At 38.4% G+C, this 20,330-nt stretch overlaps 1 protein-coding gene across 1 annotated transcript in view; it reads right to left on the bottom strand.

Annotated features, from left to right (window-relative positions):
* The window catches only part of SLC18A2 (solute carrier family 18 member A2), a 47,295-nt gene extending 30,601 nt beyond the window's left edge, over positions 1–16,694 (bottom strand). Inside the window, exons 1-3 of the mRNA XM_072623678.1 lie at positions 16,390–16,694; positions 15,451–15,594; positions 13,708–14,050 (exon numbers count right to left, since the gene is read on the bottom strand). Coding sequence (XP_072479779.1) covers positions 13,708–14,050; positions 15,451–15,568 — 461 coding nt within the window. The 5' untranslated portion in view covers positions 15,569–15,594; positions 16,390–16,694. The remainder of the gene's footprint in view (positions 1–13,707; positions 14,051–15,450; positions 15,595–16,389) is intronic.
* Positions 16,695–20,330: the final 3,636 nt, after the last annotated feature.

The raw sequence follows: 20,330 nt of genomic DNA, 5'->3' as shown, positions 1-20,330 counted from the left end.
TATTCCCAATCATCTTCTCATCCAGCCCATGATCCATGTGTAAGATCAGCCCAAGGTTTTTGGAACTACAAGACCAGCTCTATGGTTTGTCCATCTAGCTGTCTGAACAGTAGTCATTCTTTTTCTACTTGATTTTTACACCCAGATAGTTAGGCTGAACTATTTTATATGAGTATAGAATTTGTGTAGAAGGGTCTGCAATGTTCAGGGATCTGCCAATGCAAACAAGGAATCTGAAGGACCTCATCTTTTACAGCAGGAGTCCTTAACCTTTCGTGTATGGACCCCCTTTGGCAGCCTATGGACCCACTCTAAGAATAATGTTTTCAAATGCGTAAAATAAAATACATGGGATTACAAATGAAACTATATTTTAAAAATTTTGAAAGTATTTTAAAAACAAGATCATGATCCCCAAGCTAGGAATGAATTCCTTTCTTCTATTTCGTGTCTGTAATGAACATCCTCCATGTTGGCAGTGAGAGCCTTTGTTGAGGACCCGTCTTACTGTATTAGGTATCACTTGATATTAGTAATCAGATGGTTGTCAAACGAAGCTCTCTCTCTCTGTATCTTTCAAATCACCTTGTCTTATTTTAAAATATGCATGGGAGACATCTTATCAAAGGAGAGCCTTTAAAGCAGCAGTTTGCTCTCATGAATAAAATGCCTTTTGATTATCTTTATCTTTCAATCAATTGCATGACTAAAAACGTTATTTGTTATAGAATATCATTTGTATGGAAGCCTATCTGCTTCCTTCCCATACCCTCATCAAGCATGCCTTCAAGTGCTCATGGAGCTTATTCTCATAAAAATTTTGTAGAAATGGGTGAGTTAGCATATGGGTCCATATGAATTGATATTCTTTGAATATCTCTCTCTCTCTCTTCTTTTTTTTTGGTAACAACAATATCCAAAATTTCCCCAGAACTTTGGCATCCTCCCTTATTTCAGATACTTTGAAAACTGATCTCTCAATCACTTCAAAATCGTGTCATGTACAGCATAGCAGTATACACTTTGTGTAAAATTGATCTCATTTGGTTGCTTTTCTCTTTGTTTTCTTTAGTGCAATTCTACTGCTTTGTGGAGCACCTTTGGGGGCTATGATATTAGTTCATTGTAACTAGACAAATTTATTACAAAAATCTTTATAAATCTTTCCCACTTCAATTTTTTTAGTATTCTGCATCGAGTTTCACTTTAACTGTCCTCACAATGACTTTCCTTATACTGATGTTTTTATGTTTTATATATGATTTTGCTTTAGTATTGTGCCATCCTTCTTCTAGAGATTATAAATGAACTTATACCCTACATCAATATTTCCTTTATGGGCTGCCATGTCTTTCTACCTGACAAAGCAATCAAATATCTCTGCTGAGATGTTTTGGTATCATTGTTGTGGCAATGGATATATAATGGTTAAACTTTCTTAAGAAATGAAAACAATCTGTGTCAATATTTTTCACTTTGTATCTTTTCCATTTTTCAGTTTCAACTGATTATCTTAACAGGCTAGGTTGAATTTGTCTAAGTTTTGTGCCCTATATTCATGTCCTTTCCTCTAATTTAATATTGATTGTGATCTTTGTTCTAACAAGTTGGGGACTTGAAAGTACACGGACAGAAGATTTCAAAATGATTTCCACATAAGTAACCAGAATCTATGACTCATCCTTTCACTTATCTACAATTTCCTTCTGGCTTCTTGTTTCATTTATAGTAAGGGCATCAAAATGGATAGAATTCAATTCTTCCAGTGCCTGGAGGAATTTATTTATGCATTGGTTACTGGATTAGAATATTTCATTTAGAGTAACACCAGCTAGGTTAATGTTTATAGATGACTTAAAAATGTTATGATTCTTGGCACACTGCCTGTTTGCTGGCCTCTGCCACTATTATTGTACAGAACTAAGGACCATTTTATAACTGTCCTTTGCAGGTTTCCATGGCCAAAGAACTGTCAATTGACCAGTCTACTGATACTGAACCTCTCCATTTGTTGTACAAGGATTGTACTAGAAGACTTACAAATTTGACGGAAACTCTCAGAACATACACTCTGTAAACATACCCTATAGAAAGCCAAGGTCATTTTCATCCATGACAAAGAACTAAAGTAGGACTTTGTGATTGGCTATAATTATTACAATAACCATAGCATTGTTGTGAATATGTATAGCACTTCACAGTCTATGAAGTCTTTCATAAAGTTTAAAGGGAGCGACTTAAGAGTCAGAAGACCTAGGTTTATGAGGTTTTACCTCACATCAGCAAATTGTAAACGTTGACTAAATTTGGGAGTGGTAAATATTAGAGTTGTACGAAGATGTGTACATTGTTGGTAGTGCTGTGAATTATTCCAACCATTCTGGAAATCAACTTGAAATTATGTGAACAGAGTGACTAAAATGTCCATACCTTTTAACCTAGAGATTCCACTGTGAGGCATATACCCTAAGAAAGTCAATGACAAAAAAAATGACCACATAGACACCAAATATTTAAAGCAGCACTTTTTGTGGTAGAAAAGAATTGAGAACAAAGTAGATAGCCATTGATTGGAGAATGACTGAACAAAATTATAGTACATGAATGTAATGGAATTGTCCTATGCTATAAGAAATGGTGAATATGAGGAGTACAGAGAAGCAAAGAAAAACATACAAATTCATTCAAAGTGAAGGAAGGAAAACTAAGAAAACAATATACACAACAATAACAATGTGCACAATGACAACAAGAAAGAACACAAAATAATAGAAACTGAATGTTGTGAAATTGTAATGACTAAGACTGAACCCAAAGAGATGTGAGAAGATCCTTCTCTACTTAGTTAGAGTGGTGGGGGAACATGGGTGTGGAACACATTGTACAATGTCAGACTTTTCTGATATGCCAATTAGTTTTGCTAAACATTTAATTTTTTTAAAAATTATATCAAGATTCTTAACTGGGGTAAACAGTCCCTCAAAGGTTAGATTTCAAGGGATCTAGGAGCTGGAATGGGAAAAAAATGTCTATTTTTACTAACTTCTAAATGAAACTTAGCCTTCACTTATGAATATAGGTAACAAATCATTATTTTGAGAAAGGGGTTCATAGACTTCATCAGATTGCCAAAGATATCCATGGCACAAAACTGTTAAGAACTCCTGCATAAAAGATAGCTTTCTAAAAGGGTTTGAGAGGGGGTTCCAGTGAGAAATATAGATGATGAAAAAACAAAAAATACTAATAATTTTTTTTAAGAGAAGAACTGAGTTTCAGTCCTGATTCTGCCATTTACTAATTTATGACCTTGGGGAAGTCATTAACATGCTTGAGAGCCTATTTCCACATCAATGAAATAAGAAGTATAGATTAAGACCCTTCTGGTTCTCATACAAACCCCTAATACTTTCATCCTTCCAATATTTAATGGTCTTTAGTGTCTGACAATTTTGTCAAAAGCTAATAAACTTTGACATTTAACAAAAATCTGAATCTCTTTTCTCATATTGGCTCATGCCATATTTCCCTTTGCCCTTTTCAAGAATCTTAGAACAAGCTGATTATTGCTGATTATACAGACCTGTGCTATGATTCCTGGTTGACTGGGTATCTCTGACTCTCTCCCTGTTTATTTCTTTCTTGGATGGGGAAGAGAATTTCTTATTCTGGATCAGGGATTCTTAACCTGCTTAATATCATGGAACTATTTAGAGAAACCTACAGACCACTTTCTCTCAAAAATGTTTTGTTGCCTATATTCATAACTGAAGGAAATGCTAAGTTTTAGTTAGAAATTAGTGAAAATAAAAATGAAAAATGCCCCCTCTAAATTAATATAGAATGTGAAATTTTGTCATAGATGAAGTATATTGGTGTATTCATATATATAATTTATATGAATATCTATAGTTACATACATGTAATTTGTATATCTTAATATGCATATTTATATGGAACCTCTGAAATCTATCCACAAACCCCTGGAGAGTCCTTGGATCCCAGGTTAAGAATCCCAGTCCTGCACTAACTGTGAGTGAACCACAACATCCAGTCTAAATCCAAGGGGCTCTCCACATGACAAAAGCTTCAACTGGAGACTAAAAGTACCTAAAATTAGCCTGAAAGAGAGGAAGTGTCTGTATATCAATTGCTTAGAGCCAGGAACCCAAAGAATCCAGTTCTGTGGGACTGGCTGGTGAGAAAGATGCTTATTAACAAAATTATACTAGAAGGCAGTGACTCATTAAGGCCTATAGATGTGCACTGTCACATCTTGGTCATCCTAGCAAAGGATGTCATTCCTATCACACAGGCTGACAGAATCCTAAGTCAATCAATCAGACGATTGTTGACATGGTACTTCTGTGGAAGGGTATCCAGGAGATGTAGCCTACTTGCTTTGCCATCAACTCCTTTTATTTATCATTAGCTTAGTTTGTGGAGGGTAAAAAAAAATGTTGAAACTCTGCTATAAGGTGACTGATCAGCCTCCATGACAAGGAGGCTCTAAAGGTAAGCTAAATATCCAGAATACTCAAAGTATGCTCTTAATCCCAATTCTTTCTCAAAAGGGCATATCTCATGTTGTAAAAATAAATATGCAAACAAGTAGTATGTAAAATGAATTTCTGTGAATCAACCTGTAAATGCACCAAGGAAGCTTGCTATTGGAGGGCATTCTATTGTGACTTTTTCCCCACTCCTATTATGAAAAGAGTAATTACAAGTTAGTTAGTTGTTTGCATAATAAATCCATATTTCCTCATAGTTTTTCTTCAAATGACACATTAAGTGTCCTATGGGTTACTGGAGTGTAGATTGCTTCTTCTGTTAACATTTTCCTTGTTCTCTGAAATACGTTATCTTGATCGTTTAGTGTGACAAGAACACCACACTATTCTGACCATTATCTTCTGGCTTCAGAAGACCGGACCATTTTCTGTGTACTTAGCTAACATCTCCAACTTGAGAGTCTTTCCCCAAACAGCTGCTCTTCCTGCCAACTGAGAAATCGAAAAGGTCGCTGCTTATTACCAGAACACTTCAGATCAACTGACAGTAATTAGAAAACCCCTGTATGTTAAGTACAAGATAATTTTAGATAAGTTTGCTTTTGTTGGCCTGATGTTAGCTAAAACGAGACAGTGTTTGGGGTATACAAATGACTGGATCAGAAGTCAGGGGACTGTAGGTCCAGTCCTGGTTCTCACATTTACTTTACGCAGGCAAGTTATTTCCTTACTTCAGGCCTTATTTTTCCCCATTGATAAAATCAAAAGGTTGGAGTGGATGAGCTCTGAATTCCCCCCTTCCAACACATTGTATAATTTTCTGGAAAAACACTTGGATTTCAAATTATATGAGAAATTTATGGATTATTACTTAGCATGCACCTAGGATTGTAACCCAGTCACTGATATTGATTTGGTAAAAGCAGAACTTTGAGACAGCAACAGGCATAAGATTATGCCCCATTACTGGAAGGATCTGAGAAATCAAATTAAACCTTGCCACCTTGTACATTTCCATCTAAATATTCTGTCAATATCGACCCTCACACTTGTCAAATGAAACATGCTCTAGTCACCACTCCCACCACCTCGGACAACAACATGACTTGATTTAGCACAAAAAGACAGAAAGGAGATTTTTATATTGTCTTGTCAAGAAATTTTTTTCTGAGTTTTTATTCAGAAAATTCACCTTTGTGATTGATTGCTGGAAAAACCCACCACACTCTTCACTCTTATATGCTGGTTGAATGAAACCTATTGTGAAGTAGATTACTAGTCCCTTAGAAATATAATTCAAATGACCAAAGGCACTATAAGGCTTTGTTGGGTTCAAGGATTCTTTTTGAACCTGCTACCAATGCATATGACAAAAATAGAAGGCTATCAGATTCAAATCTGGACATTTAATACCACCCATTCATTTATTAAGCAAGGTTTACGATAATAACAATAATAACGATAGTTCATATTTATGTAGTATATTTAGGTTAATACTTTCTGTATGCATTATCTCATTTGACCTTCAACACAGCCCTGTGTAGTCAGTGCCATTATTATGTCCATTTCATAGATGAGGAAACTCAAACTTAAAGCAATTAAGTGACTTCAGGGGTTATAGCTTCTAAGTGTCTAAAGTGGGAAACAAATCCAAATCTTCCTGATTTGTTAAGTGCTTACCATGTGCAAGGTTCTGTGTTAAGCACAGTGGGACATACAAAAATGAAAAACACACTGTTTGCCTCCCTCCCAGACCTACCTGCTCCAGCCACTGACCCAGAATCAAAGGTAGACAAGGTAAGAAGGGCATGTTACGTAGGGGAGAGATAACAAGAGTCATTCAAAAAATGACTCTTTATAAATGCACAAAATTCCATTCCCCCATGCATGACCTATAGGAATTAATTTTGGGATAGACCAAAATCATGCATTGCCATGAAGGAACAAAGCTTCTGGGAGCAGTGTCACATAGGGGAGGCAATTTTCAAACCTTGCCTAGAGTTTATCCAAGTTCTTCTGAACTTAAGAAGTTCAGTCTCAAAGGGAGAAATTTTCATTCTTCCCTTGGAAACTATACAAACCAAAGGTTTTAGATTCAAATTCTGGCTCTACTATTTACTACATATATGACCTTGGAAATTGGGCAGAGAGGAAAGCAGACCTCAGAATCAAGATAACCTGGGTTCAAGTCCTAAGATTTATACATAGAGACTGTGTGTGGGACCCCTAGGCAAATCATTCAATCCCTCAATGCTCCAGGCAACTCTGTTAGACTATAAACTGGAAGACAGTTGCCTATCTGCATTGGTAGAAGAAATCTCTTACCTAAGAGTTCCATACACCACTGAAATCATAGGTCTAGACCAATGACCTTGGACAATTCTCTTTAGTTCTGCAGGTTAAATTTTCCATATCTGAGAAAAGAACAGGATGGGCTGAACTAGAGTCTGTAAACTTATTTAACCTGATGATCAACTATTTCAATTGGTTTACTTTGCCATCCTCTATATTTGATTTTACGCATCTAAAAACCATCATTCTAAGAAGGGGTCCATAGTCTTCATGAGACTCCCATGACTTCATGAGACATAAAAAAGGCTCAGAGTCCCATTCTAAATGATTTCTAAAGACTTTTCCATCCTTTAATTCTATGACCCTCTGACTCTAACATTCTTCTAAGTTGAGTATTTTGCTCCAAATAGTACGTCAATGAAGAGCAGAAATGGTTGAATCTGTGTTGTGAGTCTTGCCCCCAAACTTCATTCTCCCCATAATACCTAGGAATCTCTTAGCTCAGGCTAGTCAAAATTGATAATAAAAAAACTATTTTGTGACCAACTAGAAATACCCACAAGAAATATCCTGCACTGATCTACAAGCAACAGTAACAACAATGCTATAACAGCAGCATCACAGAGACTGAGCAACAACAGCAGTCTTGACTTTATTCAGTTCAACCTGGTACAAATAGGGAGAACCCTACTCAGGAGCAGAAGAGTAGATCATCATAGCAAGGGTACAAATACACACCACAGTGAGGAGAGTAAGGAAAGGAAAACCTACGTAGTATAGTGGGGAAAAGACAGTCCAGAAGACCTAGCTCCTAATACCCAGGTAGCTTTGCAACATGGCGCATAGAGTGCTGGAGGTGAATTCATATTCCACCTCAGATGCTTACTGATGGTATGACCCTAGGCAAGTTACTTAACCTCTTGTCTGCCTCAGTTTTTTCATCAGTATGATGAAGATAATAATAGCACCTAACTTCTTGGATTGTTGTGTGGATAAAATGAAATTTTATAAATGGTCTTTATTGTTATCATTACCATCCCTGCAGACAATAGCTTTTTCACTACAAGCAAGATGCTTCCCCTTTCAAGGCCTTGGTTTTTTCATCTGTCAAATGGGAGGATGGATTAGTGCTAAATTCTGTGAACTTAAGTGGGGGAAGGATGTTGAGTGTGGGAAGTAAGCACTACCCACCTGAAGAAGTCTTGAGTGAGAAACTCTTGGCTTGAGTGATGCTGGATCCATTTGAAAATGTGATTGGCAAATGTTTAACAAAATAAGTAGAAATATAATACAACATATAAAATATTAATTTGTGCTTTCCTAAGTCAATATGAGACTCGTAGGTTTCGTATCTATTTGATATTGACACCATTGTGATGGTGTCTGAGGTCCCTCCTGGGTTTAGCTTTATTTTTCTGCCATCCTGTGATCCCTGAGCACACATATGGTTTTAGAAGACAGACATGATCTCCAGAGATGCTGGATATATGAAGGAAACTGATTTGGCATAAAAAAATTTGTTGGAGGATAAATCACATCAACGAAATGGGTTGCTTGTGGAGGTAGAAAATTCCCTATCACAGGATGGATTTCAAGCGATGGTTCCTTGGCAACTTGAGGATTTTGTAGACAATGTTGTAAGGTCCAAGGAGGGGATGGAGCAAATTGTCTCAAGTCTCTTTCTACCCCAAGTCTAGGATTCTAAGAACAATTTATGCATAATGGGAGTAATGATAATAAAAATCTAGCATTTATATAGCATATTAAGATTTGCAAGAACTTTACAGATATTATCTCAATTTATTCTCATAACGACTCTGAGAGGTAGGTGCTGTCATTATCTCTATCTTACTGATAGAGCAATTGGGGCAAACAGGTTAAGTGACTTGCCCAGGGTCACACAGCTAGTAAGTAGCTGAGCCAGATTTGAACTCAGGTCTTGCTGATTCCAGATCCAGCATTCTCTCCATTATGCCACGTACCTGTCTCTAGTAACCACATGTAAGTGGGAATGCCCCCTTCTACATGAAACCCTTTCTGATTCCTTCAGGTGCTAGTGCCCCTTTTACCATCACCTCACTCCCTACAAAAATTATCTTTTAAAAATTTTGCATACATTTACCTATTTATGTATTGTCTCCCCCATAGAATGTGGGCTCCTAGAGGTCAGGAACTATTTTCATTTCTGAATTTGTATTCTTCATCAACCCTAAGAGTACTGTGTGTGTATACACTAGGTATTTCATAAATGCTTGCTAATTGATTAGCTGGCTAATCCTACATTTTAAAGGTAAAGCAAAGCTTCTCTGAATAAAAATAAAAAATAAAACATGTATTTATGCATGTGTGTACACACAGAAACATGTATACATGCTGTGTGTTTGCATGCGTGTATGTGTGCATGCGTGTGCATGTGTGTGTGTGTGTGTGTGTGTGTGTGTGTGTGTCTGTGTGTGTAAGACTTCAGTCTTTGGTCACTACAGCGTTGCAGTGAAAATGTTTAGCAGTGAAAAAGCCACTGTTTAAACAAACGGCTTCCCTTCACAAGAGTGAAACATTACAATGAGTCAGTTTTGAAAACTCATTCATTTCCTGTTTGCATTTGGAAAATTGAGATGTTTTAATCATTTTGATCTCTGAGTTTCAGTACCTACCACAAGATGCCTAACCACCACTCCCACCAGGCGTCTGGAAGGGCATTATTATGATAACGTCTTCTGCTACACTGTGTGCTAGAGGAGCTCTTTGCTTTCTCAGAACACAAAATCCTGAGCAGTTTTCTGTAATTATATGAGATGTATCTTCGAAAAGTGCTCTTTCTTGGTCCTCCCACACATAGAGACCCAAGCGTTTTTGAAACATGACTAGTTAAGTTTGTCTGATTTTTCTTTTGCTAACAAGAAGACGTGTTGTTATATTGATAATGGTACTTCTCGGTGGGGTCATAATCTCAAACCAGCCTTGGATTAATTTGGGGAGTATATTTTGCTCCCTGCCATCTAAAAATAGTTTTCTGACTAATTAACAAGAATAGGGGCAGGATGTGGTTCGGGGCCATTATCACAGCTTTAATATGACCTTGCAGTCTGCCACTTAGAAGTCTAGGAAACTAATGGAGAAAAGTTATAAGTGTGCATTAGGTCCTCCTGACTGTGGGTCAGCAATGCCATCTTTCTAGACCAATGGTTTCCTAATGGTATGACCCCCACAGTGTATGTATGGTCAACCAATAAAAGCTTGGGAAGATGGATCACGTCAAACCTTCCCCCTGGCATGAATTTCTTTGTTGTTGTTGTTGAGTTGTTTTTCTGTTGCATCCAACCTTTCATGAACCCATTTGGGTTTTGTTTTTTTTTGGCAAAGATACTGGAGTAGTTTGCCTTTTCCTTCTTCAGTTCATGTTACAGATGAGGAAACTGAGGCAGACAGGATTAAGTGACTTGCCTAAGATCACACAGCTAGTAAGTGTCTGAGACTAGATTTGAACTCCAGAAGATGATTGTTCCTGACCTTAGCCCTGGTATCCACTGTACCACCTAGCTGCCCTATGAACCTCTTGGAACTCATAACAATAACCTTAACCCAAATACCCACGCAGACTCCCTGCCCTTTACTCTTATATAGTCCTTCACTCTTTTTGACTTGTGGCTTCTGCAGGAGATGTTGTCCAGTTGCCATGCATTATTTTTGCCCCAAATTCCATTGCTCTTTTGAACTTTTCTACTTCCACAGAGGATAGCCTCAGACTTCTAGTCTTCCAGGTTCTCAACTTCCTCCTTATTTTGAACTCCTTTCTAGGATAAAATAATTACTACTGTTACTAACACAGAGTTTGATTGCCCTTGGAAAACTAACTGGAATTAAGTCGGTCTTTTTAATCTTACTGTCTTACTCTAAGGAGCAGAAAAGTGCGTCTTATTTATAAGACCCTTTCTGGCTTTCAAATGCTATGATTAGGGAGTTGGTAACTGACTGGCCTTGGGCAAGTAATTTCATCTCCATAGGCCTCAGTTTATTCATCTGTAAAATGAGGAGGATAAGCTAGATGATTGCTAATGTTGTGTGACTCAGATTCTTATTCTCTTTCCCAGAATATATATGTGTGTGTGTGTGTTAATGCCTCACTAAAATAAGCCTAATGGTATAGAATGAAATTGCATGATTTAAAAAAAAAAAATATGCAAAACTGCTTTCTTCAACGATCTCTCAATTGCCAAATCTCACAGCCTTTTTAAAAATCCTTGACCAGTGCTATGTTTGACACTGTGGACTGTATTCGTCTGCAATACTTATTCTCCTCTCTTTGGGATGCTAAAAATGATGCAGGTCATCTATCAACACTCACATCTCTCATATCTAGCTATAAAAACTTAGGAGCAGAATTTTCTAACCTAGCTAAAAACCTCCCAAATAAGAGTTTTTCAATGACTGTTGAATCCATTTGGTTAAAATATTAAAAAGTCACCACATTCTGACAAGTTTGCAACAACTAATAAACATCAAAGAAGATGAAAATTTCCTAGCTGAATTTCAATGAAAATCTTTGCCTAATTGGTGGATAGGATTGAAAAACTCCATCATGATTTAGTAATGGGCAACCATGTACTTCCTCCATTTAAAACTATGTATCTTTGTGACATCTTTTTTCAGCTATGACAATCATCAGTATCAAATTTTGTAATAAACTGCATTTAGAACCAGATCTTTGAATCACTGTTACAAAAAGTATTAAACAAAGATTTTCAAAAATAGTGAAGCATATTCAATCATGTTGCTTTCACTAAAATATCCTTATTAACAGTAGTATTTTAGTGAGAACAAATGAAGGTTTGTATTGTTAACCAACAAAATGTTATTTCAACTTCTTTTTTCTTTTTTATTTTGGGTCACGTTCTTAATTTGCACAACTGTTAGTACAATGGGACATGTGTATACTTTATCAATAAATACATTTATTTGTCTTTCACTGATAGGGGCATGCAGTCAAAAAAGTTTAGAGACCATTGCTTCAGATAAAGAGAAATTTCTACTTTTAAGATCTTTTACCCTTTCATAGTCAGTCTGAGGACTTCCATTTCATCTCTTTTTAATTCTTAATGCTACCACTTCAGCGCATCTCCTTACCTCATATGCTGCATGGTTGGGCTACCTGGTCTCTCCAATGCCAATCCATTCTGTCCACTGCTATGGACTTAATATTTTTGAGACTTTTCTTTGCTCATGTCACCATCTTGATCAAGAATTTTTAAAGATGCCTTGGTGCCTGCCCTTTTGGATTTAAATTTTTTCTGCTTTGTTTTCTAGACCTTCCATACCCTGACCCCAACTTATTTCCTAATTTCCCACTGTTCCCCAAATGACCCTTCCACCCAGTCACATAGCTCTCCTTCACTCACCCTTACTCATTTCCCACCGTACTGATTTCCTCCTCTGTGTCTTTGTTCACATGGTTTACTGCCATAAAGAATGCCCTCTGTCATCCTCCCTCCCTACACCTCCTTCAGTGGTCCAGCTCAAGATCTGCATCCTCAGCAGAGTCTTTCACAATGACTCCGATTTGCATTAGGCTCATAAGATCATAATTTTGAACCGGAGGTATATTAGAGACTGTGTACAACAGAATGATGCTCTGAGCTTGTAAATAAGGAAACTGAGTCCCATAGAGGTTAAGTAATTACTCAAAGCCACACAAAAGGTAAGCTACTTAGCCGGATCTGACAATGCGCATATCTGTTTATTATATACTCTTCTAGTCCTTAATCAAACAGGACAACTGAGACCTTTTCATAGCAGTTTTAAAATGCTGACATGTATGAATACATATGCATTTGTCCATAAATGTATGCATATGATACTGACTTGTTTATTCACTGTTTCATACGTGTATATCTTGCCAGAATCATAGTTTATTAGAACCAGAAGAGACATTAGAGATCATCTAGTCTAATCCTTCTCATTTTACAGATAAAGAAACTGAGTCCCATCACCCCAACAAAATTACAAATACCTTGTAAATGAAGCTTATGACTTTGTAATTCATAGCACCTGGTGCCATGCTGGTCATGTATTAACTGCTCACTAAATACTTGATGTATCATTCACATAAGAAGTAAAGAGCTGATTTTATTACCTAGAAAATTTAATTCAAGAAAACACTTTTGCCAGTAATGTGCAGATAATAGGTCCCAACATTGAGCATATCTTTAAAGAGATGGGGATTGAATGACTCCCACAGTTTGCCATTTAATTTTCTATGTGTAGATACAAGCCTTAGTAACTGGTAAAATGGAAGTAATTAGCATATTGCCTGTAGCTCCAAAGTTGTCTTTAAAATGCTATCTGTAAGCTAGTTTCATGGATGTGTCATTTTTTTTTTCACAATCCATCCTCTTGGCCATGTAATTCAAAAGAAAATTCCTAAAAAGAGATCTGGAGCCAGGGTGGGGGAAATGGGACAGAAACAAAGCTAAATGACGCTTAGAAAGTCAAGACAGTCAGTGGTTACTGTGGAGCGTTGACTAAGCAAAGGCTATTTTTGCAACTGCTCACTAGTCAAACCCTGGATTGAGATAGATCAGGATCACAGTTCAAAGACGATAATTACTTGTACTTTTAACAATTGCTTAAGGTTATTTTGGAGAGTAGAAAAGAAGAGAAAGATGGGAATGCATGCTTAGCTGACATGAGAGAAGAGACAATGGGGGAAGGGTAAAGGGAGGGATATGGCAGCAGTTGGATTGCCCATTTACTGAGACTTCCATTGAAGATACCTCATGGCTGAAAAGAATAACAGATCCCAAAGGACAGAGGTTGCAACATACTGCGGAAGGTAAGGAGTTAGCTTGAGAGATATTACTTGGCAGATGTTGGTATCAAATGATTTCACTAAGGAATGACCTACCTGTTAGTCATTGGCCCTATGAAAGGGTTAGTGAGGAGCTGTATGGTCGCTTTGGAAGCAAATAATAAGCCGACTTGAACGTTTTCATTGAGCAGGTCTTTGTCTTCCTTGGGGCAGTCAGATGGGATGCTGGTTGCATTGACTATTATCTGCTGAGTCACTGTCTTATAGGATTGTCTTTGTTCAGATGCACTAGTGGTATTCCCAGTGACCACTGTGGAGTTGTCGTAATAGGAGAAGATGCTGCTGAAGATGGGAGGCCCAGTTTCTGGTTTGGCAGTTTGTATTTCTGTGGCATTTTTTTCATGCTTAATGCTGTACAAGTAACTGGGAATGATGGGCACTAGAAATATAAGCAAAATAGAAAAGCAGTTGACAACAGCCAACTAGTTCCCTCCAAATTGAGTGGGAGGAACAATTTACCCAAATCTAGACAACTTCACCTTATTTAGTCTATTCTATTAAACTTCTTCTGCCTACTCAAGGACAGTTAAGAAAGTGAATGGCAATTTATATACCCTTTACTTTCTCCACGTAGCCCTTGGATTCATGGTGGTTCACCATACGCTGTCATTTCCAAGAAGAAGGCTAGTTAAAAGGCAAAGTGTGGTCAGTATTTACCCAGAATTTTCAGTATTTCTCCAGCCAGAGAATGCATACAACCATAAGGACATTTCAGTAAATGAAACAAGGAAATAGACATCTAAATTGCATTATGTGTCATCAAAACATCATAAGAAATAACAATTTTGCAACAGGCTTATTCCGTCTTTCTATTACATAAACTTGGAATTTGTATTTATTATGTAGTGTGGGCAATTCATAATTCCAAAAGGTTTCAGAGAGTACAAGCAACATCCAAGACCCCACTGCAGCTCTAAGTAAGTATACATAAGACAGACCATAAGTATAAAAGAGCCAAGATAGTTTATGGCCAAAGCAAGGGAGAGACCTGCAACCTCTGTCCTTTCTCATACAAGAATCTGAATCTATTTGCTTTTTAGAAGATGTGTCCAGCAAGCCTGCAAACTGAGATAACAGAAGCCATCTCGTATTGAACCCTCTGTTACAAATGATACTTAGAGCCATTTAAAATTAGAGCATTTCAGGGAAAAGAAAACCTATCAGATGCTTTTTGCTAATGGGGTTAATTTAGGAGACCTAGTTTTCCATTTTTCAAATAGGGATAATCTAATATAATCTGAGGCTGAAGTGGACATCCTCTCAAAATTACCTTTTAAGCTGGTCAGGAAATGCACCTAGCTCAGCACACTGAATCCTACAAGAACTTTAACTCTCACTCCCCGGGTTTTGGATCTGGGACATAATATCATTTGTCCTCCTTGTTGGAATGTAGACCCTAAAATAAAGTGCATCCTCTTATAAAAGCCAGAAGACTATTAGAACGTTAGCTATTACTCTTCTGCAACAGAAATCTTTTCCACCACGCTGAAATGGGGAAAGAAAGTACTATCAAGAGGAAACATAAGTTCTGCTCCTTATCTGGAGAGTCATTTGATGATGTGACTACCGGGGAAAATGAAGCCACAAATAATGTCTCAGTAGCAGAAACAAAAATTTAGGATCCTGAGTCCCAACTTCTAACCGTCTGCTTGATCAGATTTCTGTAATTTGTACGGAAGCAAATCTCAAGAGTTATGGCTCCCAGAAATGCATAGCATAGCTAGAAGCTATGACCCTCTTTCATCTAAAAGGAAGCCAAGAAAATAGGCTTCCACTTACCCACGACCGTGAGCAGCATATTGTCCAAGAGGAGAGCAAGAAATACGATAAGAAGGATTAATTTCCTGGACTGCCGGCTCTCCCGAAGCCAGGTGAGACCAAATTCACCCAGAGCCATGATTCCTCGATCCTTTGGGCGCGACTCTGCAAAAACAAAGGACAAATAGTTTAATTAAACCTTGATCTGCCCATCCCTCTCTCTCTGTTCAACCTGAAACATCCCTCCTTCTGACTCCCTTCCCATCTTGCAACCCAGGAAATGAGGGATGTTAGTGAACTAATCGAATCTTCATCCCCTTTTCAATTACATCCCTTCCAAGTCGACCTTGTTTGAGCTCTCGTTAACAAGACAAGATTGACTTTTTGAAAATAAATGAAAACGAAAAGGTCCGGGTAGGAAGAGGGTGAGTCTAATTTCATTGGTATTTCTACGGGAGAAGCCCTGAAGCAGTGGGACCCACTTTCTTTACAAAGACTTTAACCTTCTATGGAATCTGCCTCTATCTCTGCTCCCGAGGAGGAGGGAAAGGATGTGTGTGGATGGGACCTCAGGTTTTATCTGTGTTCTCCAAGGTTGGTAAAAAGCTTCATTCAATCTCCGCTTTTGGGAGAAACGCAGGGAGTGGATAGATTTGAGAAGTCACTTGGGGAGAATTTGTCCCCAAACCTTTCCTTTTCTAGTTTCCCCTAACTCAGCCCCCAAATTCTCTCCGTCTTTCTCATCCTCTCTGCCCCTAGCTAGCCCTCCCTTCTATTTGGTCTCCCCATCATCTATCTCTTCCATGCCCTAGTCTCGCTACAACTCCACCCCCGCCTACCATGGGCAGAAAGGCAGACCTTCCCCTCTCAAATTAGCCAAGCCAAGCCTGCTGTGTGTCTGAGCACTGAGAGGAGGTGGCGAGCTACTCCTGGGACCTGTTCTTCTCCAGTGCCCCTTACCTAAGGACGTGCGCTGGGGATGAGTTCGGAGCGCAAGTCCCGGCGGAGAGCTGTCCCAGTGAGTCCAATCCGTTCTGGCAGTTACACCAACCCGTGGCTGCTGTGATCGCTAGCTCGGTCCAGGTCTGGGTCGGAGTCTGTGTCTCCACCTCTCAGCGATGCCCTCCAGAGGCTCGGCTTTAGTGGGTCTGCTCCTTTGACGTCACGGTTCGATCCTTATCGCCTTTGCTCTGTCAACCAACCTGACCAGAGCAGGAGAGGAAGGGGCAAGGAGGAGAGAGCAGCCCCCTCCCACCTGAAAGCTTGGCTCGTGCCCTGACCCCACCCTCCTACCTCCTCCTTCACCACTCCACCCGTGGACAGCTCACCAGACGTCAACCTGAGCTGCCTGTAAAATGTGTGTGTGTGTGTGTGTGTGTGTGTGTGTGTGTGTGTGTGTGTGATGGCGACAAGCCTTTTAACATTTGCAGTCTGTTCATTAACTCACCCTTGACCAGGAGCTGTCAGATACAGCTTGGAGTTTCTTTCTCCGCAAGGTTTCCAGTCAGCAAGCAAGAGTCCCCTGCCTTCTTTTGTCTGTGTGTGATAGGCAAGACCCTTGAGGAAGGGGAGGGAGGATCAAATAAGAAATGAAAAAACCTGGGAAAAGAGCACAAGACCGGCCTGACATCTAGACACCTTCCAACCCAGGGTTATTTCAATGCCATTGGCCAAGTGCCTCCAGGTTTGTTTACTATTCTTGAAATGGTCTTTATACCACCTGCTCTGCTTCTCTCAGATAGTTGTGATAAGGCAGATACATGCATTCGAAAGTGGTTTAAAAGGATAAAGGGCTCCTAATATGTCTGTTTTAGGATCATCAATCTTTCACACAGCCAGTCAGTACCTGGGCCTGGAGCACTTTCCTGTTTCATAGTCCAGCATCCCTGAAAAGCATACTGAGGCCTATACTGCTCTATGTGACTTCGGGAATAAAATCAAGATAGATTAGTTTCCTCTGGAAATACAGGAGAAAAAAATGATGACTCGAAAATTGAGAGGAAATGACAAAGAAATATCCATTTCTGCAAGTAATTTAGACAAAGAAAGTTTAAAAAGAAAGTTTAAAAGCTATTCAGAATTCCATTGGGTAGTTTCTTTCAGCACTGTGTAGAATCACACAGTGTCACAGAAAGACCAGAACTGAGAAATCATTTACATTTTACAGATGAGAAAATTGAAACTCAGAGAGGTAAAGCAACTTGCCCATGGTTACACAGTTAGTTAGTAAGAAATAGAACCCAGATCTTGTACTTCTCAGTCCAATACTCATTCCGCTAGAATGGGTCATCGCTGGCAGCTGTTGATTTTTTTTAATCTTTATTTATTTGGTCATTCGTTCATTTATTATCCGTTTGTTCATTTGCTCACCTTTTCGTTCATCTATTTATTTATTTACTCATTCATCTATTTATTTATTTGTTCATTCATTCATCTATCTCTTCATTCACCTATTTATTTGTTTATTTTGCTGTAAAGAAGAAGTCTACACAAACTTGACATCAGGAAAACAGGATTTCCCACTTCATGACCGTGTGACTTAGGACAAGTCCCTTCTAGTTGTCAAGCCTCAGTTTCCCCCTCTGTAAAAGGGAGGGTCATAATACTTGTATCACCCACCCGACAAGGTAAAAGCTCTTTGTAAACCTGAGCTTTGTCTAAATAGGAAGCACTACATCAGAGGCTTAACAACCAGGATACGTTTACAGGAGTGGGATACTGTGGCACTTTAGGCTCCTCAAATCAGATCCCAGTACATGAGCAAGGAGTATTCAAAGAAGGCAATGCATTTAACAACAGGATAGATGCTATTGATCCTAAGGAGCATGTCTTTGATGGATGAGAAAGCAGAGAGAACCTGGTTAGTTTTGAGGAAACAGGCACCAGAGGGAGTGGTTAGGTTTTGAGTTAAGCAGTTAAAAAGCAAATCTCTGGATTTCTGTGTTTCTCCTCCCCTATTAGAATAAATAAACAATGTCCTCAGTACTTTCAGTCTAAGTCCAAATGGTAACCCTGCACTGGCTATCATTCTGTGAAGTAAAAACAAGACCTGAGTTTAAGATTGGCTTGTAGATATGCCAGCCTGGAGGAAGAGGAGTTATTTTCTTGGTCTGTGTCATTTCCTGGACTGTATGTCAAAGCCCATAAGCAGAAGAGGGTTAGATACTGAGATCTCTTTTGAGATTGAGGCTATTTCAGGGAGAAAAAAATCTTAGCTCACTTCAGCAGCTCTGTTTGCCAGTACTCTCAACCTCCCCTTTTCCCTCTGGGATGCCATTTGCCCATGATTACTACTGCTGACTTGTAGGAAGATGGTTGGATAACTGGGTCAGCTCAGCATGACATGCATGCACAAATTCTAGGATGTTCTAGAATACATGAAGCAGTTAGAGAAAAAAATTAAGAATCACTGATATTGTTTTCAGTCATGGGAAAAAATAACAATGAACTGAAAATTACATAGTACTTAAAGGTTTGCAAAGAATCCCTACCCAGAAGTTCTTAAACAGAGTTCCCTATTACCTTCAGAATCAAATGTAAAATCCTCTATCTGGCATTTATGTCTTTTATAACCTTCCTTCTATCTTTGCAGTCTATTATGCTTTACTCCCACCCACATTCTTCATGATCCAATACCAAGCTCCTTCTTTCTGTTCCTCATATGTAAAACTCCATCTTTTAACTTTGTGTTTTTTTCAGTGGTTACCCCCATTCCTGGGATGCACTCCCACTTTGTCTATTGGTTTCCCTGGTTCCTTCAAGACATAGCTCAAATCTTGCCTTCTGCAAGAGTCCTTTCCTGGTCCTCCTCACTGTTGTGCCTTTTTTCTGAGACTACCTTCTATCTTCTAAGTATATACATGTATGTATGTATGTGTGTGTATATATTACATATATATATACACACACACTTGTACATATACACATATAGTTGTCATTTTTAATTGTAGTCATTTTTAATTGTTGTCATTTTTAATTGTATCCAACTCTTCATGACCCCTTTTGAGGTTTTCTTGGCAAAGATACTGGAGTGGTTTGTCATTTCCTTCTCTAGCTCATTTTACAGATGAGGAAACTGAGGCAAACATAGTTAAGTGACTTGCCAGAGTCATCTCTCTCTCTTCTCTCTCTATCTCTCCCCTCTCTTCCCCCAACATATCTATCTATCTATCTATCTATCTATCTATCTATCTATCTATCTATCTATATCTATATATTCATACACACACATATATCATGTATGTACATAGTTTTCTATATAGTTTCCCAATACTAAAATGTGAGCTCTTGGAGGATAGGGATGATGTTTTTGCCCTTCCCTAATATTTAGCACAGTGTGTGGCACATGGAAGGTGTTTAACAAATGTTTATTGACTGACTAGTTTGTCACATTTTCATTCAGGAAATATTAAGAACCAGCTGAGTTCAGAACACTAGGTTAAGCAATGGGACAAGTACAGAGTTAAGATACAATTCCTGCCTTCATGGAACTTACAGGCCAATATGTATATATATATATGTATGTATGTATATATATATATGTATGTATGTGTGTGTGAAAGATAGACATAGATATTTAGGAAAAATTGTATTACATGATATATGCATTAGAAAGATGTGAAAAACATGCAACATGAGGTCTAGGGAGAAAGTTATTATTGACTTGGGGATTAAGGAAGACTTCATAAAGGAGATGGCATTTGAGTTAGACTTTGAAGGAAGACATGAAAGGGGAGAACATCCCTTGAGGATCACAATGAGCAAAGGTATGGAGATAAGAGAGCACAGAGCATGTCTGGGGTGCAGGGAATAGTCCATAGAGTGTCTAGAACATAGAGTGCAAGGAAGAGGATAATATGCTAGAAAATGGAAAGAGATGAGTGGCTGTGAATGCCAGGAAA

Source organism: Notamacropus eugenii, chromosome 1, assembly GCF_028372415.1.
Source record: "Notamacropus eugenii isolate mMacEug1 chromosome 1, mMacEug1.pri_v2, whole genome shotgun sequence".
Classification (NCBI taxonomy): Eukaryota; Metazoa; Chordata; class Mammalia; order Diprotodontia; family Macropodidae; genus Notamacropus; species Notamacropus eugenii.
The sequence above is the reverse complement of the archived record's forward strand: the minus strand, read 5'-3'. Positions and strand labels throughout refer to the sequence as shown.